Source organism: Calonectris borealis, chromosome 17 (assembly GCF_964195595.1).
Source record: "Calonectris borealis chromosome 17, bCalBor7.hap1.2, whole genome shotgun sequence".
In the NCBI taxonomy this organism is placed as follows: domain Eukaryota; kingdom Metazoa; phylum Chordata; class Aves; order Procellariiformes; family Procellariidae; genus Calonectris; species Calonectris borealis.
In genome coordinates, this window is record NC_134328.1 from 4,353,938 (window position 1) to 4,381,225 (window position 27,288).

Consider the following 27,288-nt stretch of genomic DNA (forward strand, 5'->3'; position numbering starts at 1 on the left):
CTATCCTTATGCAATAAATCTTTCTGAGCTTTCCTCTGTAGCCTTGAGGGATACGCAGCTTTTTAATGAGAACTAAGAGCCTTGAGTGATCACATATGTCCGCCAGCTGAGACATGAGAAAAGCAGAAAGTACAGCAAGATGTTCCACAGAACTATTACAGTTGATGGTGCTGTGTGAAACCTGGCACTGGCATATCAGAGGGGTTTAATTAATGGAGATGTAGGGGGTTCAGATGTGTGGGCTCTTTTTCCACATCCTGGTGATTTTTCTCTTTGTTTAGAGGTTCAGGGGAACTTGGAATTTCACAGTGAAGCCCTGTGGCAATCACTGCATCTTAATGGGTGCATTGCTATCGCATGGAGGATTTCTGGGTTTCGGGAGAGTATAGCATTATGTTATAGATACATTCAGGTGTACCTTGGAATCGGTGTCATTCAAGGAACTTGGCATATATTGGGAATCTGGCCAGAATTCCAGGTTTATAGCAAGGGCCACCACCAGCCAAAACATGTCACGTCAGAGTAATCCCCTTGTACACCTGTAAGTCACGGTCCCTTCCCCAGCATGTGCGTAGCGAAGGGACGGCTCTGCAGAGAGTGACTGCGCTGAATCTGGTGTCCGTGTGTGCTTATGGAAGTCGTGTTCAGAGCAACCATGAAAGTGAACACTTGAACCCTGCATTTAAACTTGTAAGCGCTTCCTAGTATTTGTAGTGTCCTCGGGGATGGGATTTTAAAGTTGTGCAATAAGTTGAAGTTTGTGTTTCATTGTTTTTCCCTGTCTTGACCATGGCTGCTGCTTTCGAGGCTCCCTTGTGCCTTGCTGTTAGTGTGTAATAACGTGCTAGATCTGTTGTGATACAGGCTTTTCAGAGAAGCCCTTTTCCAGTTACAAAAGGGAAGACGTCACCTCTTAACTTACGACTGATTGCCGAGGCTCATTTTTTGGCGCTGCTCAAAAACATATCAAAATATTCTGAAGTGTATTGTTGAAAAACTGTGATAGAAAATACTTAATCATAGTGACACAGAAAGCTAATGCATACTCCCAGTGATCATCTACAAATATGCAGTGATGCTTGAATTGTTAATGAACTATTTGCATTTTAGAGTTTGATGAAGCTTGATTTATCATTACACAATTTGTTCATTGTCTAAATATTCCAAAATTGTGGTGTTCTTACATTGTCACTTTCCTATTTATTGCTATTTATATTAATAGTTCTTACATATTTCTTTCCATTCCAAAAATCTCAAAGTACTTTACGGGCAAAGGTAAGTCTCATTACCCGTGTTACTGACATGGCAAAGTTAAGGAAGAAAGAGGTGAGGGGATTTATTCATGGTGACACAAGTCAGTAGCAGAAGTGGAAACGCAACCTCTGTTTCCTGTCTCCAGTTCAGTATCCATTCCTCACCGACGTATAGCTCCTGAAAAAAATGTAGAGAGAGTACAAGAGGCAGCACAAATACTTTGTATATCGAAAGAAATCCTAGAGTTCATATAAATCTAATTATGTGGTTTTCTTTTTTTCTCCTTTTGGATATTTTGTTCATCTGACTGGCTGTCGATATTTAGAAGAAATGCATATTCCTACTCCTATTACTTGTAAGTACTTGGCTGGGGATGACGTTTCTTGAGCGTGCTCACCCTGTGGTAATTTTGTGCTTTGTTGTATTCTTTTCTTTTACCACTTTTCTTTTTACCATTCCATTTATCCTTGTCTTTCCAGCAGCTTGTGTTTTATTTTCTCACTTTCACACTGTTAATGCTTTCCCTGTTTCACCATTGCACCTACCACTGTGCCTGCAAACACACGTCCACAGATACGTCAGTTATGGTTTATAGTGCTTCAAATGCTAACGGACAAATAGAGTGTCCCAACTGCACCTTTTTTAATTGTCCATCGTATTTAGCCAGACTGCAGGGAAATTCACACCTGAAAGTTATTGTTGGGAATTTCTCAGCCATGGATATAAGCTTTCTAAAATGTAAGGTTTCTGACAACTAGGACTTGACATTATCTCAGCCAACATCCCTGTTCCTGGAGCTGCCAGGTTCCGAGTGTCAGTTTAGACCGTTGGATGATGAAGTGGTTCAGATATTCAGATCTAAATCACCTGTCCAGTCCTAATGACAATGCTGCATAATTAAGGCAGTTGTTAAGGCGCATGAAAATGCTTCACACATCAGTAGTCCAGAGCCATCTGTTGCTTAAAGGTTGAGGGGCTGGAAAGTAATCAGGGCCAAGCTGTTTCTGCCATGATAGTAGTTGGCTGAGGATCAGGAGGAGGAGAGGACTGGATCAATGATCTGAGGAAGGAGTCCTGGAGAATTGAGTTGGATGCCTTTGCTGCCACCAGAGGGTTGGAGGGACGGAGAAGGCAACTGCCACTGCTGAGAGAAACAGGTCTCCCCCCTCCATCTCTCAGAAGCAGCAGCTGTATCACTGACCTAAACCTTTCCCTCAAAAGCAGCAAGCTGCCAGACTTCCCAGGGCTCTGGCATAAACAAAGTTCTCAAAAGTCATCTGCTCTGCTAGCCCCTCCTAATCTGCCGCCCCTGGAAACCTCCTCCTCCGCCTGGTCATACAGTTCATCTTTCTTTTGATCTGGTGACTTTCTTCTGTGGACACATTTGGAAATGGCTCAGCAGGTCAGCAAAATGACTGCGTTTACATTCTGTCCTTTTAGTGGAAGTTGTCTTCTTTCCCATATGAGTTGATTTACATCCAAAGAACAAGGCAAAGGAGTTAAGTATGAGGATCCCTATGCACCACCCGTTGGAGTGATTTTGCTTCTCGATGACCTATAAGAAAATACTTGAAAGAGGAAACTTCCCCACTTGCTAAGTGTGTGAGGAGCCTAAAGACACCATAACGAGCCTTGACTTTGCCCAGTTACATAATTGTAAATGCAGAGTAACTCATTTCCTCTGGACTTCACACTGGTTCACCAAGAATGGAATTTGACCTTAAGCAGTCAGATTTCGAGTGAAGTTTAACTACCTGATAAAGTAGGGGACGGTTTTAACGTGTAGGTGCTACTAGCTGGTTGCATTTCTTGCTACGACCTTTCCTCTTCTGCACATTTCTTGTGAACGTCAGAAAAGTGCCCCTGCACTGTCCTACTGGTTTTGTTTCCTTACAACCCATCAGCACCATTGCCTCAAAAACAGTCCCCAGTTTTCCATTATATTTTGTCTTCTTCCAGCAGGCAGTACGTGGTAAGAATGTTGCCTGCTTTATTTTATTTTGAGATTTGTGTATTTAAAAAACATGAATCAACTTCTGAGCCCTTTGTGACCCCGTTTTACAACTGCACAACAACATTGCTTTAAGCAGTCAGCTGAGGATTACTCCGCTACAGAGAAAGTAAGGGTATCATTAAGCAATCTCTTTGCTGTCTTGGAATGGCTTCTGTGGATCAATACACTAGAACTTTTTTCTCAGGGAACAGGAGAGTGACTCGGGAAAAGTGAAGAGACAAACCTCTGGAGGTCACCCAAGCCTGAGGTTGCAATGAGCTTCAGCAGTAGCAGAAGCAAGTGCTTTAATAAGATGTAATAAGGCAGATGTGCACCATGCAGTATGTCGCAATAGAGAAAAGCCAGAGGTATCATCAGGCAAGGTTATGTGTTCATAGCACCTCACTGAAGCACTCAGGGGAGGTTTGAGCTCAGAATGCAGAAATCATATAACTGTATCGCCCTAGTACTGCACCCAACATTTTTTGCAGAGAGCTCATTCTTAGCTCAGTGCTCCTGGTGTCCCAGGTACCCCATCGTGCATGAGCTCTGCTAGCTGGAACATCGCTGTGGTAGAGGTAACACATAAATAGTCATCACACAATAAATACTCCATCATCTGGCTGTACGTGTCAGCATTTGTTTTCAGATTGACATTTGTCCTGTTCCCTGATCTGGCAAAACCAAGCTCTTATTTTTTTTTTCCCCCTGAACACAGTCAAGGTATGAGGGATGTTCCAGTAGTGAGGGAAGAAAGCAGGAGAATCCATGAAGGAGCATATGATGAAGGTTTATTGAATTTACTTGAATTTAGTGTTTCAAGTTTCACATGAAATAGGATGTTTCATTATGATTGCAGATGAAAATCTTAAATTGCTAAGGACCGTGTAATTCTCAGCCAAAGCTGATAGAAATTGCTACAGCCTCTTATGAGCAGAGAGGTTTGATTTACATTTATTTGAAATGTTGTGAAAATAAGAGCAGCAATATGTATATATATATTTTTTTTTAAATAGAATCGGTTTCCATGCTAGGACCTTGTATGAATGTTTTAGTCCTGAAGCAAAATTCAGCTGAATGAGTTACCAGTATTGAAAAGCAGGTTCTCAAATAGATCTGCTGGCAGACCTTTGAGTATGTCCATATGGACTACATCACTTTATTTTTAACTTCAGTTTCTGGACTTCAAAGTTGTGCTGCTTAGGGTAATTCTCGTCTCTTTCAGATTATTCCTCTCAACCCTTTGTCATCGGCATTGCTTCTTGTTAGGGACCAAAATCTCCAACCCTAACTCTTCTAAGCAGTTCTTAATGATAAGACTATTAAAGTCATGGAGACATATATCATGAGTAACTGATGTTTGCAGTGACAGGCCATACGCGTTGTGGGGACGGGAGTTCTGCCTTCAGCCTGTCTTGTGTTCTGCTGCAATCCAGGACTGTAAAGTCTGATTCTGTAAGATGGTTGAGTACCTGCAGCTTCGGTGAAACCAGTCAAAAATATTCATTTATAAGAGCAGCTCTTTTAGCTATTTTGTGCATGTTTTGTGCATACCGGGTAAATAGTTGTAGGATATTTGTGTAGCAACACTTAATTAAAAAACAACATATAGGAAGGGATATTATTGTGGCCGAAAGAAGACGCCATAAAGATCCTTAACACACTTGAAGTGGAAATACAAACCCAGGAGGTCTCTATTCCTAACTTGCTAAGTCATCGTGCAGGATTGACATCATTTTGTGTACTTCAGTTTACCCATCATTAAAAGTTAGTTGCTTACGATTTGAGATCCTTGGACAGAACTTGGTTTTGTGATGGGAAGAGAGGGATGCAGAATGAGGAGTTCCTGTCCCGGTGCGCTCATTGCATCGCTGTCGCATGAACCTTTTCAGAGGAGTTACTCTGTATTTACACCGGTACAAATGTTGTCCAAGGTTTGTACAGAACTGCTAGCTCTGTCACATTGCACTTAAGTCTAATGCATTGTAAGATACGATGTGCGATGTAAGATAGCAACCCATCCACGTCCGAAAGTTTTTGGTTCTTTTCTTAGCTGAAGCTGTAAAACACAGACAGCAATTCATCTGGTTTAAAGGAGATTTTGCATTTAATGACAGACACCTCTTTTGCAACAGTATTTTCAACTGCACCAACCCCACATCTATGCTTTATTATTTCCTCACCAGGAAAAGGAATGGAAATGTTTTCGGTGTTGTTTGTTTTGTTTTGTTTTGTTTCTTTCTCCTGGGCTGGTAATGGTTGCAGAATGAAATTTAATCAAGAGTGATATCAGACCAGAGAAGTATTTCTGGAAATGCGTAGATTCATGTATGTGTTACAAGCACTCAGTTTAATATTATTTATAAGAAAAGGGCACTCAATGGCCAATACGTTGTTTTCCTTTTCCCCTGAACTGGCCAGAGTACTGAGGACACGACTGCAATGTAGGAAGCCCTTCAACTCTCATCATAATTTCATACCAATTTTAATTATTTTGGTGGTTTCAGCCAGGAGTTTCTTTGCATGGGAGAGGATCTGTCAAAGGTATTAAGCTAAATTTATACTTGCATTTTCTGAAATAACAGAGTTTGTGCTGAATTTATTTCCACCGTCTGTGGGACATTTGAAAAGAAATAAAACATTATTTTATTTATAGGCATACCTCTCTATAACCACATACATACATAAATATCTCCATATATTTCCATGGATGGTGGGATCTGCCTGCACAGGTCAGCTTGCTAAATCGGAATTTTAAGAAGAAACTGATTTTCTCATTAGGTGCTGGAAAAACAGAATCATGAATCAGTGGTTATGCCAGTCTAATGAAAGCAAATTAAGAAAAAATATAATTAAATATAAATGAAATATAATTAAAATCCAGAAAGATTTTATTTAGAACGTATCTGTGTGGTGATTGCAAGCCTAAACTTTGCAGAGGACAGTGTTTACTGGCTGTCTATACCAGCATATACTTCTACTGTATGGCTCTTATACGCACCTGTCTTGTCTAAAGTTTATATGTCCTCCGCAAATCGTGATTGATTTGATCAAGTAGAGCTTAGAGAGCACAGTCCTACATTTTTCAAGACCCTGTGTTTGTATACACACAGTACAAAATATTCAGAGCATCTTTTGACTTGTATCTACGTTACATCGCTTTCTCGTGCCAAGTAGCGTTTGCTGTGTAAGTAAAAGCGGTGCGGCTGGTCCTCGCTCTTCCCTTTGCTCTGGGGAGTTCCCTCCGCTCCTGCAATAACCTGCGCTGAGTTTGGCTTCGCCGTGGCAGGCGCTGAAAAAGTGCAAGTAAAGCTCTCTCTGTGCTTGCCAGTAAGTGGAGGACTTGCCCTTACAGTGGCTATAAGAAGCAGTAAGCTGCCCATGTGCTTAGGGCAGAGAATATTTCTCAGCTCTGCTGAGGTTACAGTCTGCGCGAAGGGAGGGTGTGGTGAACCGCAGTTTTCAGCAGGACATCAGAGCCCGGGGAGGAGATACCCCAGCTGTCAGGCTGCCAGGAGGCTGCACTGCTTTTAACCCTCATTTCTGTTGCTCTCTGAAGACCTCCAGTGACCCAGATTTCACTGCCTACCTGCTCAGTCAGCTTGAGAGACGGGCAGTCTCTGCGGCATGTAGTTTTCCCAAAGTTTAAAATGAACTGCCCTTCCCATAGCTTAGCCCCATTACTTTTTCCCCAGCCCCTGTAGATGGGGAGAACAGCTTGCCTTGTCTTTTCATATGTTTGAAGACCTATCAACCCTATTTGATTTTCTTTTCTCTAGGTTAAAGATCCGTATTTCCTTTGGTCTTTGCTTGTAGGTCAGGCTTCCTAGATTTACCTTTCTTGTTCTGCTTTTGTATGTGTCCCTTTGGCACACGTCTTATTTGAAGCGCAGTATTGCAGCAGAGGCCTTACCGATCCTCGGTCAGAGCAAAAGGATTACCTGTGGCTTGCAGACCATAATGCCATGTATAATCCTTCCCTTATTTTTATACCAGCATGAAACTGTTCTTTCAAACTGAGTTTGTGATCTACTACAAGTTTAGGGGACAGAGATCCTTTTCAATAGAACTGCTGTTTAACCAGTGCTCCCAATTGGATATTTGCATGACTGATCGCTGCCTGCCTTAAATTTATGCAGATTTCATCATAAACAATATGTGTACGCCTAGCAGGCTGCTGCGCACAAATATCTAAAAGGAATTGTATTTTGTAGCTTTCTTAAATTGCTTATTGAAAATGAGGTCAATATGCAATTCTTTTCTGTAGGAGGGAATGTCATGTTTAACTTACGTGATCTATACCTAATGTCTAAATTACCTGTGCATGCAAATCTACATTATGGTGTATATAATCCATCCTTGTGAAACATCTAAAATTAAACTTGTCAACGTACGTGTACGAGAGCTCTTTAGGAGTGGCAGTTACAGATTTAACATTCATGCGTGTAAAATTGATATGAAAAGTTAGAGAAGAGTTTGAAGCTGCTTTTAAAATATAATCCCTGAAGTTTATCCAAACCTCTGCAAAACAGGAGTCTGATCCTGCAGATACATCTGACTGAAAATATTGCTTGAGCTTTCTGATTAATGCCCACAGCAGTAAATGCTTTGTAGTCGATACTAAGTTTGCATTCCTTGACTGTTAAACTGGAACTTCCGCAATTTTAATATAGTCCTTCAGCATTTTATATTTATTCTCTGATAGGAGTAGAATGTTTCCAAAGTAGCTGAATCAAATCTCCTTTTTTTTTTTTTTTTTTTAATTTAAAGTTCGCACTTAGTTTAGGTTCACTGCCCATAGTCCGTATCCTTGCTTTGGTTGGGTTACCTTCAACTGCCTGATTATGCAGCTGGTTTCATATTTTTATTCTGCCTTGAGCATCTTTCTGTCTCATCCCTCCTGTGTGTGTATAGTGCCTGTAAACATCATCTCTTCATTTACAAACCCTCTTGAACTGAGAAGGGCAGCCCAGTAACCCCCACCCATGGGCTCCTGTTTTCCTCTTGGCACATTGTCCTTACACTTAAATGTAAAACAGCCATTAATATCACCTTATTCACATTTTGACATTTCAACTCTTCACCCTGTGTTGATTGTATCAGACTCTTCTTCCAAATACCTGCCCGGTCCTTTATTTCCTCCCCTTTTCAACTGCATAATGCATGAGATGGCAAGTGTCTCCTCGGTGCCTGGTGACAGAGCGTGCTGGGTACCCGCAGCCTGCAGCCGGCCCGTGATTGACACTAATGCACCGAGAGCAGTTTCGTCGGGGTGCTGCGGATGTTGTGTTCGGGGGAGGCTGGTCAGTAAGGAGAGCAGCAGCCGTGTCACGGATGCAGCTTGTCAGTGATTCACAGAGATCTCTTCAAGTGCCCTATTTTTGGAAACAGCATTTCCAGATAAATGCTTTTCCAATTCCAAAGGCATTTTGACATGCTGGGAAATAAACCTCTACCTAGCTGTGGGTTTAAGTCACATCCCTAACATTCTGGAAAGTGCTAGTCATTTGATTTTATAATCCTTTCTATGAATTATAACGATGGTAAGGACCAAATAGGCTTAGTCCTGTGCTGCCACTCTATCCAGACACATAACGAAGGCAGAAAAGGCACATTTAGAAACCGAGAGCCCCTTGATGTGTCTGGCAAGCTTAGCTCTGAAATCCTCAAAAGAGATCTGTCTTCCTTTTCCCTCTAAATTTAGACGAAGAATTTTTACATTCTTGGAATAGAGAGGGAGAAAGGTGGAAACTGATAACACGCTGTTGAAAGAAAATTGTAGCGTTTTCAGATGCAGAACAATTTTCTGTGTGGCTTCTCTCTGAACTTGCATAAGCGTTAGCTGGTCCACCTGCGAGCAGCCTGGTTTGTGTGTGTGAGCTAGATTGAGAACTTTAAACTCATGTCACCTTTTCTTTTTAGGCATTCAAGCCAATGTTTTAGGGGCCTCTCTGTCTTCTACAGGACCAGGTAGAACTGCTTTGCATAGGGCTTTTGTAAGCAGGCCTTTGGGGACTAATGGGCTTGGGTTTGGGGTTATTTTTTCCTGCCTGGCACATGCAGAAATGTTATTGCTCATTCACTGAAAGAGAAAACGAGTTTGCCAATTCCAGCTCTTTGTAGCTTGTTGGCATTTCTGAAAAGATACCAGGCAATGGGACTTAGAGATAATTATTGCCACAAGTAATTTAATCTGGATTTGATCAGGAAGTCACCCTTTTTGACTCACCGTTTTTAAACGTCAGTAGCGGTCGTCTGTAATGGCTCACCCCAGCAGTCCAGAGTGCTTGTTATTAAGGACTTTTGCGTTTTGGATTAGTGTTTCCCACTGAGAAATTTTAATTCCTCTTGCCAAAGAATTCACATAGGCATGTACGATTAGCAAAACTAAAGGATTAAAATATCTGCATAGCAGGGCTAATACACTTCAAGACTATTGTTGTTACCTCAGGTACCACAGCACAAAGAAAGGGGGCTCCCACGGCTGTAGCTCACAGTTAATACATCTGACTGTGCTAACATTGCTGAGCACTGGAAGCAAAGCTTTTAACATCATTAAACGCCAGCTTTTTGCTTCATCACTCAAGGACAGTTCCCCTGTTTGCATCTTCATCTGCAGAAGTGGATACACCATGGAGATTTTGTGAGATCTAAATATGCACTCTGTAATTATGTACCCAATTTAAATAGCTATGGAATTGAAACCACTAACTGTAAAAGGCTGAACCTCAACTGGTTGAGCAGATGAAACAGATGTGTTCAAAAGTTTGCAGCAAACATTGGACATTTCTCCATAAATCTGGGCTCTCCTGGTCTGGATTATCAGCTTGCTTTAAAATAGTAATTTCCCACAGACGTAGGCAAAGGTTTAAGTTCTCTTTGACCCTTCCTTGCAGATGAGCGTAACTGGCCTAGCTGCCCATCTCGTGAAGGGCTGGGGCTCAGCTGTGTGCTTGAACTTGCTTGTAAATGCCACTCTGACATGTGCTGTGAATAAATAAAGCCTGTTGGGATATGTTGCAAGGAATATCCTTTTAGGAATCTAATGAAGTTTAAAAGATGGGTAGTACTTACCATAAGCATGTCATTTTAGTGAAGAAAAACCTCTTTGCAAAATGATTTAGTTGTTAGGGGTTTTTTTTTTTCTTTGAGTTGGAGGAAAAAAGAAAACTAAAGCTCCTTCTTACAGTAATCTGTTTTTCTCCTTTTTATTTTGTTTTATTTTCTTATCCACGGAAGTCGTGTAAGCAAAGGTCTTTGCCGGTGCTGGGGATTTGTGTGATATTTTTTCAAGGTGCGGGTTGTAGAATGTCACACATTCATTTTTAAACAGTTTTGCTCTCTGATATGAATGAAGCACAGGGCAGTCAAATGTCAATGGAAGCTTAGCAGCTCACTTTTCCTGCTTCTCTCCATTTTCTTATTATTAGCTGTGTTTGCAAAAGAGGAGCCTCTTATGTTCTTGGCTTTGTTAGCGTTTTCAGAGCAGGCAGTGTTTCTGCTTTTGCCAATGTTTTTGACGTCTTCTCGAAATAAGAAAAGACCCATTTTCCCGGAACAGAGGCATATTTGGACATTTCTAAAATAACTTCAGCCTTTAATTTGCCCCACTCTTCACTGACTGTCGATCCTCAGGGCAGTTTGGGTGCGTATCAAATCTAGTAGAGGTGCAGTCCTCATTGCTCTGCTGTGGGACGGGGCAAAACTGTTCCGGCTCTCAGCTTGCACAGAGTCAGGTCGCACTCTCCACCGCAGCACTCAAAGAAAATCCCCGGTGCAGGTGCCCCGTGGGATGGATGCGGACGTCCCTTTACCTCCCAGGGAGGGTTCTGATCGCTGCCCGCATCCCGTGCCTCTGCCCTTCCTGGAGCAGCTGACACCCGCGCCAGGGGCTTTGCCTCTGCCACCCTGCTCAAGGATGACGTGGCACTCCTACTGCTGGGGTGATGCAGGTTTGTGCAAGATCAGTTACTGGGAGGGACGGCTAAGCTCAAAGACTGGTATCGCTATATTTATTGTGCTCCACAACGGTTATATTAAAAAGTTGTGGGGTTTCCTTTCGTGCGGTTTGCCACATGCCCTGCATGTCTGACCAAATGGGATAATCGTGGTTTTCAAAATATTTTCTCATTGTTTTGTTTTTAATGGGGGAAAACTGACCTTGATTTCTCCCCTCTTCAAAATACCCTAAAGGAAGCTAGCCAAGAAGCAGAAGGAGACTCAGACCAGCACGCAGAGGGAGATGGGTCCCGTGGCTACCTCCGACAAGACCTCTACCAAACTCAGTGCTGTTCACAATGAAGAAGCTTTTTCTTCCAGCTGCCAAGATGTTAATGGATTCAGTAAGTTTAACTTGCTTGCAATGGATATGTCCCCCTTGGAAAGCTCTAGATTCTTAAAAGGACCTATTCCTATGGGCACGATATTGAGGAGCTAGGAATGACAGTGATAGAGATCATTGCAAAAGCTCGATAGAAATCAGTTGTCTGAAATGTCTCTGACACTGCCCCTATTTTAACTGTCAAACAGGTGTAGAGCATACCTTCTGACTCTAAATCTACTGAGAATAATTTATAAAGTCTGTTCTAATAACTACATCAGACAGTCAAAAAGGCATATGTTTACTTCAGAAATATTTTTTCCTTTGTGAGTAGAAGAGTCGAATCAAATCACTTAGCTGGCTTGTAGGATGAAATAACATTTTCTGTATGAAATTGTTATGAAAGAAAGCATGGTCTCCTGGTTAGAGAACTGGAATGGAAAGACAGCATTTCTTCTTTTGTCTGTGTCCTCTGTTTATTCTTCACACGGGTTCAGTAAAACTGATCTTAGCTAATACTTGTAAACCACTCAGACCTCTGTAGCTGGAAGAGTTTTGTGGGTAAAGCAGCACAAAGTCATACTTTAGCCTCGCTAGATCCAGATTGAGTGCATGGTGGATTGCATGGTGGATTTGTAAACTTTTTTGTATTAAATAAATTTTAACTTAGACACTATGGGAATGTCACTCCTTCTTTTGACACTTAGCCTACTAGTTTGAACAGGGAACAGCTCTGAAACACAAGTACGTACTAAAACTCTTTTGTCTTTCTTAAACATCTTTAGTGAAGTGTTTTTTCCCCTAATGACTAACGTGGAAGCGCTTATAATACAAAATGTGTTTTATCATTGAAACCTTTGTAATCTCAAATTGCGTGGGACAGGCTGAGTGAATTCTTCTTTTCCCTCTATCTGTAGGTCATGTCAAATTCCATCTGCATGTGTTGCTGCTGCCACTCTGTGTAACATACCTGTGAGATGGATAAATAGGTGTTTGGGACCGTCAAGGCTAGCAGTGAACACTTCTGTCTGATATTAAATTGACTTGAGTCAAGATCTAATTTTCTCAGGTGCTGAGTAGCTATATCTCCTAAAGAGACAGCAAGAGTTATCAGCGGTTCATCTTTGAAAGACAGGATAGCAGAGGACAGCATTGTAAACAGACATCCTAGAAACAGCAAAGGTAGCTTGTTTAAAATGTATGGGGAAAATGAAATTTTTAACACTTTCTTCAGAATTTGGATTTTTAAAAGTTTTGGCGTTTTTTTCCAACCAGAAAACAAGAGAAGAGATGAGCCTGTAATGTGACCTCATTTTTTTTTCCCTTGGTATTTTGAGAGACTAATTAAAACAGCTGAGTCATTTGCTTGAAATGGCAACTATAGAAAATACATTGGGTCTAATTTTGTAAAAAAGCATCCCTCCAGGTTTTCTTTTTTTTTAATCAGTTAGTCCTTTGCTTGTCTGACATCACTGCCTCTTTCTATAACACAGCCTGAGTCAGGTCATGGGCCGATTCTTTTCTTTTTTTCTTTTGTATATCCATGAGAAACAATTACCAGTAAGCCTTCATGATTTCTCTAAATTTTTTACTGCCAAGTCCAGGATGCTGAGGTATTGGAGGTAAGTTCTCTTCCGTGCAGTAGCGTGCACATGCTGATACAGGAATTATATGGATAGAAGACTTTCTTTTTAAAAAATTGCCTTAATAGGGTTTAATACTTGAGGGTTTCTATATGGGCCTACTCTAACTTTTGAATAACATAATAGGATTACTTCTTAACCTTTGTGCTAACTAGTAGAGTTTTACAGGGGGTTATCCATCCTAGCTTTTGAAATCAGCTGTCTGTCTTAAGCAGCAGTCAAATTCCTTCTTAAATTGTCCTTTTGCCTCCCAACAGAAAACAGCATTTGCAGATATCTCACAATAGGTAGTCGTCCTCTCCGTCTTGACCCTCAGCTACGGGAGCCCGAGTTGGCTGTAGCAGTGACATGGAAATGCCCCTTTCCTTTTTGAAGAAAGTCCACCAAGAGACGCTAAGTGTTTTCAATCCCGAGATCAGCTTGCTAGCTCACAAAAGCAACAAAATAGAACAAGACAACTTGTTAAGCAGGAAACCTCAGAATTATTGAATGACTTGCAAGCAAGTTTATCTCCAGATGACAGTGTCCTTGCAGGGCATGTGTCCTTCCTGCCAGTTTTTCCTTCCTGTCAATTTAATGACTTTCCAGACAGAACAAATTCCATGAGTCTCCCTATAGAAGCTGTTTTCTTCCCAGCTTGACCACTGCTCTGTTCCTGCTGCAGGACTTTTGCTGTTCGTGGGTGACTCCTGTCTGCCCTCCTGCTGCCTGCAGCACTGTCACCCCGGGGAGCTCCCACCGGGGAGCTCCAGCAGCAGTAAAGGAAGAAGCAATGTCCCCCTCCTCGTAGCGGGTGCTGCCTGGCGCTCTGCATCACGAAGGACACCAAAAATAAAATGAGCAGCTGCCTTTCTGCTTATCAGCCCCTCCTTTTCTGAGGGGACGTAGACCTGAGTGCTTTTACAGGCAGCTCTGAAAAGAGTATGCAGTGAAGTAACGGTGATTCTTTCGCCACTAAGAGTTACCATCCTCCTGTCTCTGCTGTTGGTAAAAATGCAGATTTCTTCACCTACTCTATCTCGGTGCTTTAGGGGGAAATGCTTATGTTTTCAACATAAACTCGTGCAGATGGCGTGATCCATAAAGTCATGCTGTTTGCGTGCAACCGAGTCCTTTGTCGAGGCCAGCGCAGTGCTCAGGAGCACGCAGTCCTGTTGGACATCTGTAGTTTTGAATTTTATCGTTTGGCAGAGGTGTTCATTATCAAAGGTAATTACATTCTGGAAGATCTGCAGCCCTTGTGCTGGAACAGGGAGACCTCAGGTCTTGCTGAAAAGTGGAAGAGAAATGGGCATTTATCTTTCCTGGCCCAAAGCAAAGCCCCTCATCCCTCTTTCCATTCTACACTGTTAGTTGTTATTCAGGCAGAATTCTTACTGGTACAAACAGGAGTTTAAAGTGAAGAGATTTTATGGACTCAGCCTCTGTCTCTGGCATCAGAGTATGGAATCAGAATAGGTGTTTGCTGAAAGATAGATTAGTCCGTGGCTATTCCAGCTTGTCTGGTTTTACCCAGGGATTATGTGGAGGAGAAGCAGGCTCGTCATAGTTGTTCATTTTCTCCAATATCTTGCTTTTTAAAAAATAAAAATATATCCTAAATCCATTAAAGGTAGGTGATGGTACTTGCAGTGTTTGAGCCTGCTCCTCACTTCGCAGGAATGTTTGGAAAGCAGCGGCGTTGTCCTCCGAGGGGCACAGCACAGTCACATGTAGGCATTGCCTCGGTGCAGGGTTATTATGAAATGAAATGAAATGACAAATTGAAGGCAAGGTGGGCCTAAAATCATCCACCAGCATCTGTGCACTGACCAGGAGGGTGTGCAAGGGGTTGTTATTGCACATAAATTGTGTGCAATTTGGCAGCCCATCCGTGTGAAGCAGTAGTACATCATCTTAGCAATGATGCACTAATGATATGTCCTGCACAAAGGAACTGCTCTTCTGGCTTTGCAACGCTAAAATGCCATGGATAGTGCTCGTCCAGGAGAATGCCATGTCACCAGCGTAGCCATCTTGACATCCTTGGGGGGTTTCTGGCAGGAACTGTTTGATTCTGAGGATTTAATCTCTTAAAATGCAGCCAGTTTTGCTAGATTTATTAGGGTGTGCTTAACTTTTGTGACATCTCCGTTTGAGTGGAGACTGCTTTCCAGACAACTCTCAGGAGTGGGAAGGGTACAGATAAGGTACAGATAAGGTAGGTTGCTTTAATGTTACAGGCAGAAACACAGTTTGAAGACAGCATTTGGAAGCTGTAGGGAACTGAGTTTTGCATTAGTGAGCACTGTTGCACATTACCAAGTTACTGTGCTTTTACTAGTGAGAACAAGGAGATAAAAGGAAGCTGTAGGTAAGTGGCAGGAACCATCTAAATTCACACCTCTCCAGATCCTGCATGTTTTTGTGATGAATGAAATGCAAAGGTCTTTAGATTTGCTGTAAGTCACAACAATTACATCAAGATCTAGTTCTTATTCCTACCGCATAGATAATTTTTGCTCCCAGTTAGGATACCTGCTAAATGCAGTCCAAGGACCTGCAGGATCATGACCATGAGATGTTTTCCTTAGTGAAAAAAATCTAAAATTAATGGTAATAAAGCCAAATTTCATCAAAGGCAAAAAAGGAAAAAAAAACCAAAATCCCTTTTACTGATTTTCATACTGCTTTGGGATTTTTGTGGGGTTTGCTAGTTCAGAAAATTTTACAAAAAGCAAGGGAGAATCATTTTCAGAATAGGAAGGAGCCTAAACCATTCTGCATGCCTAGAGGGATCTGTGTGGCCTCACGTGCCACTCCAGGGAGTATAAAGAGAATTTTACATGAAGTCTTAATCTCTACCCTGACGTTTCCTGTGATTGCACTAGCGCTTGTAAGAACCTCTGGTTAGGTCGCAGAGCATCTCTCTCTCAAGCCACTACCTGACTGAGTTTGAGAATGAGCTCTCCAAAGTTTTGGGAAACTTGTTTTTTGGTGGATTTTTTTCCCCTTTTTCTTCTAAAGAAATAATGTAGAATTTACCTCCCTGTCTCACAAATATGGTTCATTTCATAAACCTCAGTTGGTAACATTTTTAATCAAACCCACTGAAGTGAGGTGTATGTCTTCAGCTGCCTAAACAATTTATCGTTAGCAATTCCTGGAAAGGCAGTATGGCCCAATGAGTTCTTTTATATTCCCAAATTTCAGAAAAATTGAGTCCCGCTCCAAGCCCTGACTGTTGACTTGCTCTGTGTCCCTGGGCAAACAAATTACTCTTTTTAGACCTTATTTTATATATCTGCAAAAATGGCTATGTTCCAAGTACAGGAAGGGGAGGGTCTGATTTAGGCTAACAAACACGGGGAGAAAATATGAGAGGCCTCAAATGGGAGATACTTTATGGCTTGAAGGCAGCTGGGGCAGAACTCCAGCAGACCAACCTATGAGAAATTTGATTATTTTAGTATGTTTTCAAGTGGTGTAAGTCTGAAAATACGGCAGGAGAATGCGGAATGAGTGCAAGTTCATTTACTGGATGACTATATACTGCTTAGGAGGTAATTCTGCAGACTTCGTGAAACTCCCTAGACTAGTGACTTCTTTGGTTCACCCCATAGTATAGCTTGAAATTTTTAAGTAGTTTTTGCTCTAGAGATACAAAAATTGCTTCTGAAATTACTTTGATGTATACTGAATTTTATCTGTGGATTATGGAATAGTTTTTCCTGTGTTATCTGTTGTCATCTTTCTGATGTACTGAGATTTGTGTTAGCTTGTTTCCCAACATTTTGAGGAGGAGATAAATAAACGCCTGTAACTCTAAGAGTGAATGCAGAATGATAACAAAAGAATATGCCTTCAGAAATGATGGATTACAGTAAGAATGTACATGTATGCTATTGTAGATACAAACCAGCCTCATAAATTTACTATCAAGAAAAGAATCTACTGTGAAGATGTTGAGACTTGCCTCCTGTCCATAAATATTTGATTAATATGGAAATAATTTGTGGATTCATGTCCAGAGAAAGCTAATGCTTTAATGGGAGAAAGCAGGGATGCTTGTCCTGCTGAAAGAACCCAGCTCACAGGGAAAAGGATTATAGGATTTGCTATGAACAGTCCTGGGTTGAAGAACAAGTCCCTTGTTATCTTGTATTGTTTTAACAAAAAAAATTTGCTACCCTACCTGTGTATTTTTGTGGTTCTAGTGTACATTGTGTTTGAGCAGGCTTATTTTACTGTTAATACTGCATTTGATTCTCTGTAGTTTGTATTTTGGGGGTCATTTTTAAGGCTCTTTCTCCTAGAGACAAAAACATAAGTTTGTTCCTTTGGTTAAAAAAAAGGGTATCTAGAATATAGTCCTATATGTGTATCCTGTGTAGGAACACATTGATTTACAATAACTATAATGCTATATTTGGGGTCTGGAGTGCTTATATTAAAGAAAATCCATCATGATGACAATGTAATAAATGTAATATGCATGTCGAGATGAAAAATATAATTCATTTTGATAAGCCTTATATATCCCATATTACTGTGTTCTTTGAGGAACATTCTCCCTGTTCTTTCTCTCTCTTAATATATGTCTAAAGTCTTTTCCTTATGTCTTTCCTACCTAGCATCACCCTCTCCTTGTTCATTTTCTGTCCAAAGCAAAACCCTTCAGAGCAAATCTTTGTTGAATTCCTACTACTCAGGTACTAGTTCCAGACTTTTCTTTCATTTCTAAATTTTCTTTGCTTTTGTATGTTTCCCAATATGACCTATAGACTGAATCTGCTGAGTGTGAGAATCAGCTAACCTTGTTTTCATTTTTTGTAACTTTTTTTCCTATTGATCTTCTGTTGATTTCCATTGATCCGTGTCGTGTGGGTGAACGGAATTCCATCTCAAAGTATCATCAGACACTGTTCCATCGACCACGCTTTTAGGTAAGAAGACAGGTATGGTGTACTGCACTTCATTGGAGAGCAAACGCACTCATTGCGCCTTGAAAATAGCTCGGAGAGCACTGTTCAGTGGCTGGGCTCCAAAATCATAATTAATCCTGTGGTCATGTGTTGTGTTAATTGGAGAGTCTTTTGTTTTACTCATGCTTTATTACTGTTATTAATTGATATTTTTTATTTTTTAAAGGAAAGAACATTTCAAAAGTTAAGGTTTAGGAGTTCTGTCAAGTATTTGTTTTTTCTTTTTGTGAATGGGATTTCACATTCTGGGCCGAGTTCCTACACGCCACCTTGCCTTCGGCTTAGTTTTGACTCATGTAGGTGGTTGTGCCTGTGCAGCTGGCAGAGAATCATAGAATGGTTTGGGTTGGAAGGGACCTTTAAAGGCCATCTAGTCCAACCCCCCTGCCGTGGGCAGGGACATCTTCAACCAGATCAGGTTGCTCAAAGCCCCGTCCAACCTGACCTTGGATGTTCCCAGGGATGGGGCATCTACCACCTCTCTGGGCAACCTGTGCCAGGGTTTCACCACCCTCATTGTAAAAAATGTCTTCCTTATAGCTAGTCTAAATCTCCCCTCTTTTAGTTTAATACCATTCCCCCTGGTCCTGTGAGTGAGGCTCAGCTGGGTTTGCCTCAAGGCTTGCGAATATAAGTGAGGATTTGCATGTCTAAAGCAGGTGGGAGCTTATGGTTTTGGACTCAGTTGCAAGTATAAACGTTATTTGGCAAAATCCGAGGCTGGTTTTGGGCACGCGGCCCCACTTTATTCTGTGTATGCTGAGAGTTAAATGCTAAATGTCCAAGCAGTTTGGTATGGGTTTGAGAGGATAACAAAAAGGCAGGTTCTTAGAGATGGAGGCTGTTCTCTGGCTGCTGGTAACTTTAGAGGGAGGTGTTGGTGTTCAGCATCTCTGAAAATTAGCTTTTCTTGTTCAGATGATAAATAAAGCATCCAGCGTGCAGCTCTTAGCTTTTGGATTTTTAAAAATAATACGTTTTTACAGTAAGTTAACAGAGACAGCAAAATTGGCAGAAACCGTTAGCTGATAAAAGAAGTTATCCTGAAACTTATTGGAGGTGTACCCTTGAAAGTGAGTAATAACAGCCTACAACTTCAGGCTCTCCCTGGAGGATGCCGCCTGCGTGTGGAATTTGAAGAAGGCAATTCCTCCGCCATGAATCAGAAAGATGATGTGTGGTTGATCAGAATCTAACCAGTGGTATTTATCAGACCCGTCATTTTGGATTATGTACAGTAAATGTTCACTTCCAGACACAGTAATCTACCGTGGCTGCTTTAAACATTACTCTGAGCGTGTTGAAGGGCCACCCTTAGACCAGGAAGAAATTGCAACCGATTGCTTAAGTGCCTTGGCTTACAGACTAACAGCCGGGGCACAGAGGCTTGGAGGGGCTGCCACAACACACACATTTATCCTGCTATCTATCAAAACGCTGACGGCAATGGATGAGCCCTCTTTTAACAAGATGGGGAAGGAAAGGAGTCCTTTTTCCAGAGACTCAGTGTTGTCAGTAGAAAAGTCTAAAGGTAGATTTATCCTTTGGCTATGCCAAACAGGGCCCCGACCTGCAGTTTGCTGGAAGATGTCAAACTGCTCTCAGTCTGGTGTTCGGCATCTGTGAAAACTGGACCCGCATTTGAGGGAGCCGTTTTCCCCCTCTGTCCCGATAGTGAGAATTACCATGTGAACTGCACACTTCGTAATCTGAAGCTCAAGGAGCGATAGACAGATTCAATCTGTGCTTCTCATTGGAAAGCAAAAGCCAAAAAAGCCAAAACTTTCAAAATCCCAAATTTTAGAGAGGAAAAAGAGGAAATAGAAATTAAACCAGTCGTGTGTTTATGTATTCAAAACTCTTTTAAACTTAACTTCTACTAACCACTATATCTGAGTAAGGATCAATATCCCTGTTTTACACATGGGAAGTTAAGTACAGAGCACTTTTAAGACATGATTTACACAGACTGGTCGCCCCCCCAGGTCCATCTGAATTTAACAGCCACAGGTGCTGTGGAACAGCCCTTAGCATTGAAGAAATTTCTATCTTGTGACTTGAAGACAAATTAAAACCTTGGCGTTCTGGCTTCTTGGACAGATTCACCAGACGTTGGATGTTGCTGTATGAGCAAAATAAGTTTAATTTTTGACGTTTATTAATACTCGTTCCTGGGAAAGAAAAAGAGATCTTAAAAAGGGCATCAGTCATCTCACTACCAATATCCATCTTTGGGCACTACCTGCAGTTCAGTGCTATTTGTTCCCATCTGTTATGCCTTCTGCTAATAAATGTTCTGTATCTGCAATAGTGGATGACTCCCTAGGCTTGGCTGTGACATGATTTGTTGATAGTAAGATACAGGGGATGTTGGTTTTGCCTCTGCCCTATCCTGTGCTTGATTAATACTGTTTTATGTAATGCATGTTTTTAGCTCCATAATTTTCTCTCCCAGTTGTAGACAACTCTGGATTTAAATGTTTTGTGCAAGCATCTTCACTAGAGAAGTGAATATTTAATACCAACAAATAAAGGAGGTAGATTTCCTTATTTTTAATACTTCAGTAAGGCCCATGTTGTACCAGTACTGTAAAGCCTGAACAGGAGGTGGTACAGATGACTTCAGCAGAAGTCAGGGGAACCAGCATGTCCTTCATTGCATCCATTAACATCTCCCGGCAATGCGTAAGGACATTTAGCCAGGTTCTCATTTCAGCTACTCAGGAGGATCCTAATAAGAAGAGTCACTGCCCTCCAGAGAGGGTGAGGACTATAGTGCCTTGTAGTTCCTTGCTGATGGGTGGAACAAGCAGAGAAAGCTCGCTGTGATCAAGTCTCACACAAAAACTGGCTTGTGCCTAGACATAGAAATTTGCCCTGAATTTCAGTCTTCTGTAGCTTGGATGGGCTTTTGCCCGTGCCTAATCCATCTGCTGCGGGTATATCCACAACCTAATGTTCGAAGAACTAAAAAGATATTAAGAAGCTGATACACTGGCACAGGTTGCCCAGAGAGGTGGTAGATGCCCCGTCCCATTCAAGGTCAGGTTGGACGGGGCTCTGAGCAACCTGATCTAGTGGAAGATGTCCCTGCCCACGGCAGGGGGGTTGGACTAGATGACCTTTAAAGGTCCCTTCCAACCCAAACTATTCTATGATTCTATACTGCTGCGTTAGCAAGTGTCACTATTACTGGCTTTTTAAATTGCGGGATGAGTTATTTTTATGCAATGGAAGCTCGAAAATCAATGGCTTGATCTGTTCAGTTGTATCTGTAGCCTCCCAGGCCATGTCAGCCTCCGAGGAGCTGTGGGAGAGGCTTTGACATCAGTTTGCTGTGCTAATGTTGGCCTGCAGCAGAATGAGCAATGGAGGTGCACGCCCTTGTAGGCTCTTACTTGAGCTGAATTTCTCTTACATTTCTTTCTGCCAGCAGATGATCAGGTAGCTTGGAAAACTCTCTCTTCCAGTCCTTCGTGGCTTCTAGTTTTGTGTGTTTGGAAGTTGCCAGTAGTTTTTCAGCTGTAACTAATGAATTGGTCTATAAGGTAGGTAGATCTGACAGCCTCTTTTCACCAAGGAGGCAAAGAGAGATTTGACTTGGTGAGGTCCACGCATTTGAAGAGCTGCATTGTAACACATGTACCCAATAGTCCCAAGTCTTAGCCCACCTCACCTCATCTTCCTTACATCTTTAAGGGGATTTTCTATGCTAACTGATGAAAAAAATGTATGCAATAGTTTTTATAAGATTAGAATACACTTGTGTAAGGTGTTTACCAAGCAATTCTTAAAAATCTCTGTAGAATCTAGAGAAAATTACTTTCTCCAGCGCTTTTTTTTTTCCTATTATGCACATGTGGCTTCTTCATAGCCTTTGAAATGAAAGATGCATCCTCCGCTCTCTGTCAAACCTGGTGTCAGAAGGCTTTTTGTTAAGGAACGTGCCTTTTTATAGCTCAGTTGATACCATTAGACAAATGATACTTTGGTTTGCCATACCACTGTTTGTATTGTATATAGCATATTATAGCTGGATATTTATCATATAATAAGCCTTGTTGCACACAAAAAAGCAAATTAATTTTACCAGCTTGCACCATATCCCTAGTTTAAGGGGAAGAGATATTAGCCATGCTGTAGTCATCCTTGGAAGATGTCAAATAATTGACAACCCTTACTCTAGTGTAGAGAGATTGGAGATGTGTGTAATTAAATCCATCACAAACACCACTCAAAACATAATTTATTTTGTGCAAAGGATGTCTTATCGTGTTACACACTTGCCGAGGCTGAAAGAATAAAAATATAAACAGAGATGATAGGCCTGTCATTTCAGACACAGAAGGAATTTGTGGATATTAAAGCAAAAGTTTTGAAAGAAACTTCTCCACATATACGAGATGATACCTCAGTGCAGCATTGCTCTTGGTTGTTTGAGGCATAGGTTAGTTTTCTGGTCAGAAGGCAACTCATACTCTGTGCCCAGATACCTGTCTCTCAGAGTAACAAAACTATGTTTGCGAAACAAGATGACATCTATAAAAGGACTGAAAGTTTTAATCCCCAAAGGTGCTCCAGATGAGCAGGTCCCCTCCCAGCAGCCTTACTGGGACGTTGCGCAGGGGTCTGATCACACAGAGCCACTTCCAGGCTGGGAATCTAATTTCTCAGCTGCTTTTTGTCTTATCTGTGACATCTATGGAGAAGTTTATCAGTTTTTTTGTGGCGGGAGACATATTTATTTTACTTGTCTGGGTAGCAACAAGAGTATGTAATACAAGGTGTTGTAGCAGCAGGCAATAATATCTCACCCTTAGGGTTACTCGTCGAACGGGGAAAGGTGCCACCCAGCTGGCCTCTGCTTCAGCTTTTCTCTGCACGCTGGACTCCCTTACGTTTCTCTTGGCAGAGTAAGACCTCAGAGTTTACTTCAGCAGGTTCATGGTTATTTCTCCAGCAAAGAAGAGAGTCACAAGAAGCACCATTTCATAAGCAGGGAGAGTCTGTGAATATTAAAAGTGGAGTCAACATTGTTAAATTTGATTATCTGCAGTTACACCCTAAACAGATAAGCTGAGATGCCTGAAGAGTTTCCCAATCAGGCTAGTTGTGTGAGAGCAAGTGAATCATTGCTTTAACATCTTTTACAAAATTTCAGGGTATTTTGTGAACTCTTAGGCTGATAATCAAAGTGCCAGCTTCAGAAATCAAAATATCTGCATTGGCAACAGACATCTTGGTGTAGGGAGTAAGAGTGTTGCGCTAAAAAGCGTTAGCAAACGAGCTGACAGCATATTTTACTATTGCAGCTGCTCATATTAGAAACAATCCTCTTACAAACAGCATGTTTCCAGCAACATGCAGAATACCTGTTTTATTTACAGCTGCACAAAAAGAATTGTGGAAAATCGGAAGTGGTTCTAGAAAGGAACCGGAGCCCTGAACAGCCTGCCCTAATGAGACTTCAGAAGCTTTCAATTGATTTACTTTATCAAAGAGAAACTGAAGAAGTGATTTGATCAGCGCCTGCATGGGTCAAGATTTCAAATGCTCAGAGGGCTCTTTAATCTAACAGAAGGTATAATAAGATTCAGTGCCTGCAAGTCGAAGCCAAGCAAAATCAAATTGCAATTAAGAAATGTTTAGACAGCAAGGGTAATTAACTTACCACAATTTTGGGGGTCAGAATGGAATCACCATCTCTTGAAATGTTTTAATTTGGATTATTTCTTGGAACTGTATTCCATCATTGGTATGCAATGAAATGTGGTGGTATGTGTTCCGATCAACAAAATGAGGACATATGACTAGAAATAAGATGTGCATATGAAATAGAATAAAAAAAACCTGATGCACGATTATGTATGTTTAGTAGTTTCTGAGTATTAGAGTGAATTATTTCAAGCATCTTTAAAAAAAAAAAAATCTATTTTCTTGATTTGCTGTTCTCACTGAAAACTCATAAAAGGCACACATGCTTTAGAGGCAGTGCCGAAACTTTAGTGAAAATCTTGGCCAATTTGTCCTACAAACTCATCCTCATTTGCAAGGGAATGGGGACATGTTTGTGAGAAGGGGACGGAGAGAAGGGACTATGGAAAATTGCTGTGACTTGCTTTTAGTGCAACAATTAAAGCAGAAGTCTGACTTTGCTGAGGGGCGGGTATTTTTTGTTGTCTTTTCCAGTAATAACGGTGCCAAAAGGAACGAGACGTGGTTTTATAGCTGCAACCTGCAGGAAAAGCAAAGCCTGCTTGCAAGCCCTCCAAAGACTTTTGGTTGATTGTCCTAGTGAGAGATCAGTTTGCTGCTACCTCCCCTCCTGCCTGCATTTTGAATTGTTCACAAAATTGCTGTGAGCAGCACATCTTGAGAGAAGGTGTCGTGCCTTGTGTGAGTGCCTCATTAACCATGCTTAGGTGAGGGCTCATGGTGTGATTAGACGGAGAAGGAACAATATGTTTCTTGCATCAGGCTTTATTAGCAGAACATATGAACGCTAGGCTCGCCTCATACATAGCAATTTGTCTCCATAAAAGCCCCTCCACTCTCTCCTTGGCCCAGATAAAATGCTTGTGGAAATAACTGACATGTCCTGAGCTGGTGCAAACGTCAGGCTTGGGTTTTCTTTCAGGTAGTGCAGAGGCCATTCAAGATGCGTCTGTCACGGACATCCAGAGGAGGTGATCTTCTGCCCAGTTTCAGCTCTGTGTGTTGACAGTAGGATGACCCAGATTGTGTGACACTTTTTTTTTAAGCAGAAACACTTGGCTGGGTGAGAGGCACGCAAACAGTGCGATGCCACGGACGTGCTGCAAGAGCTGTTACTGCAATCAGTGGGTTTTGTCCCATTTTTTAGCTGTCTGACCAAAGAGACCACAAGCACAGTTGTCACTATAAACCCAAAGGCCAGAGTCAGATCCTTCTTTGCTGCTGAGCAGCTTCTTCTAGTTCCCGATTCGTAACACGGGCGCCTACTTTGAGGGAGTTACTCTGGAAAGGAGGGGGCACCGCTTCCCTGGCTTTCACCTCTCCCTATGATACTTCTCTCTGAGGAGAGAGCCAAGTACACCAGAATTAAAGGATCTGATGAAGAGAGAAATTAATAATTGCCTGCAAAGGAGCTGAGTGATCTGAGCTGCATTTTACAAGTAGCCTGTGCTCTGCGTGTGCCCTTACTGTATTACCACTAGAACCGCACATTAGTTTTAAGACTCCCTCCTGAGTAGGGATATTGTAATGTCTTTTAATTGGGGCTGATAAAAATGTGGCATTACTTGTAGGTTCCTCAGAGAAGCCAATTGTGAAATTGGGTTTGTATTAAACCTAATGATGGAAAATTAAGCATAGTACGTCCGTCGGAAATGGTCCGCGATAAAAATCTTCTCCTCTCCATTACAGGAGGTTAATAGGGAATAGGGGAGGAAAGATGCACTGGGAAAGCGAATCCAACTAGGGGAATTAATAAGCCTTGAAATTCCCTCTGTTCAGAGTTCTCACACTGTCATTAGTCGGAGCATTAGGGATGATTATACAAATGCTTTGGATGTTACTCTTCCTTAAATCCCAAATTTATTCACATTTTGTATCTAGGGTTGCTTTGCTAGAGCCATAGCTCTGTAAATCTCCGAGTGTCCTGGGAATGTGACTGTGTTTATGACAACCTGGGATTCAGAAATCCTTAAATTCAGTAGCCTAATCTTCAGAGCAGATGATCACTTTGTGCTAATTTATTTCAGAAGCAGCAGGATGTGTTCAGCATCTCTGATAATTCAACCACCAGACTTATTTACCTCACACTGGAGATCAACTTGCCCTGCGGCAGTGTCCGCTGCTGGCGTTCCTTTCTCCTTCTCGTGGTCCTGCAACTTCAGAACAGAGCATATGCCTGTCTTGATATCTTCCCCCTAATATCCCAGTAACCAGCTAAAGCATTATTTGTCGTGTTTTGTCATGTCGTGGTTTGCCAGTCCAATGCCCTCACCTGTCTGCTCCCACCCAACTTTGCAGTGAGGGACAGCGGCAGAGATCCTGACTGCTTCCCATCAAAACTCCGTGGCGATTTCTCAAGGATAGCAATGTTTACAATAGCACTCCGGCCGTATTTCTGCCTCACAAAAATCATCCTGAAATTGCAATTTGATTTATTTATTCTTTATCCCTTCAAAAACATGACCGCAGTATTGCTGACAAGGGATAGTGTTTAGGCTCTTTGTCAGTAAGCTTTCTGTAAGAAACAAGCCTTGTGTATGCAGTCTTACGGGGTTTTTTAATGAACAGTCTGAGGGAGATACATCTTCTGTTTGCTAATAGCTTGGGTTTGGGTAAGACCAGAAAGAATTGATGCAGGCTGTTAAGCTCTGTATGTGCGAAAGAACCCAAGCATCTCAGATGCCCGTAATCATAGGAAAAAACAATGGTTTATTTGACGAACTATTTAAATTTGGTCAACTCTGATTGGTAAGAAACTAAATTTTTCATCTAATCTGGGTTTCTGTTGTTAAAAATAACTATTGTGACAGTCAATTGTTTGGTTATTTAAGCTCTTTTCTGTTAGTCCACCAGGAATATTTTGTTGTGTATATGTGTTGTGCTGGGGATATAACAGGTTACAAGTCCATCTGCATAGTGATAGAGATTTTTTTAATCCATTTCTTTCAAAAAGAAACTTCTTCTGTTAAGTTTACGTATCTGAAATTTAAGTTTCTGCATGCAAGATAACTATATTTTTATGCTGGTTTATTCTTTCTGATAATATTACATCTTCATAATTGACATATAAATTTTAGGCCTGAACTTGCAGAGCAGTTTAATTTGCCTCTAACATCCTGCGTGGCTTATTTGAAATGCTAAAAATTTGTTTGCTATTGACTTGGACCCCTTTCAGTTATCTCATATTGTACACCCCAAATCCCTCTTGAATATCTCGCTCATCTGTACGCATCTTTCAGTCATGTTCTTTGCAGGTTTGTGAAGAAAGGTACGTAATGCCATTGGAGTCGTTATGCAGAGCTCACCCTTACAAACTGTGCTATTTCGCTCTACGTGCTGTATCCTCGTTGGCCTGATTGGCTCTTTACTCTGCTTCCCATCTCTTTGGGTTTGTCTCCT

At 41.5% G+C, this 27,288-nt stretch overlaps 1 protein-coding gene across 3 annotated transcripts in view; it reads left to right on the forward strand.

Annotated features, from left to right (window-relative positions):
- PTPRT (protein tyrosine phosphatase receptor type T) overlaps positions 1 to 27,288 on the forward strand; it is a 458,488-nt gene that overhangs the window by 392,386 nt on the left and 38,814 nt on the right. For all 3 annotated transcript variants that reach the window (XM_075166323.1, XM_075166325.1, XM_075166326.1), the window contains 4 exons: positions 1,580 to 1,609; positions 9,170 to 9,217; positions 11,441 to 11,589; positions 18,100 to 18,135. In XM_075166323.1, coding sequence (XP_075022424.1) covers positions 1,580 to 1,609; positions 9,170 to 9,217; positions 11,441 to 11,589; positions 18,100 to 18,135 — 263 coding nt within the window. The remainder of the gene's footprint in view (positions 1 to 1,579; positions 1,610 to 9,169; positions 9,218 to 11,440; positions 11,590 to 18,099; positions 18,136 to 27,288) is intronic.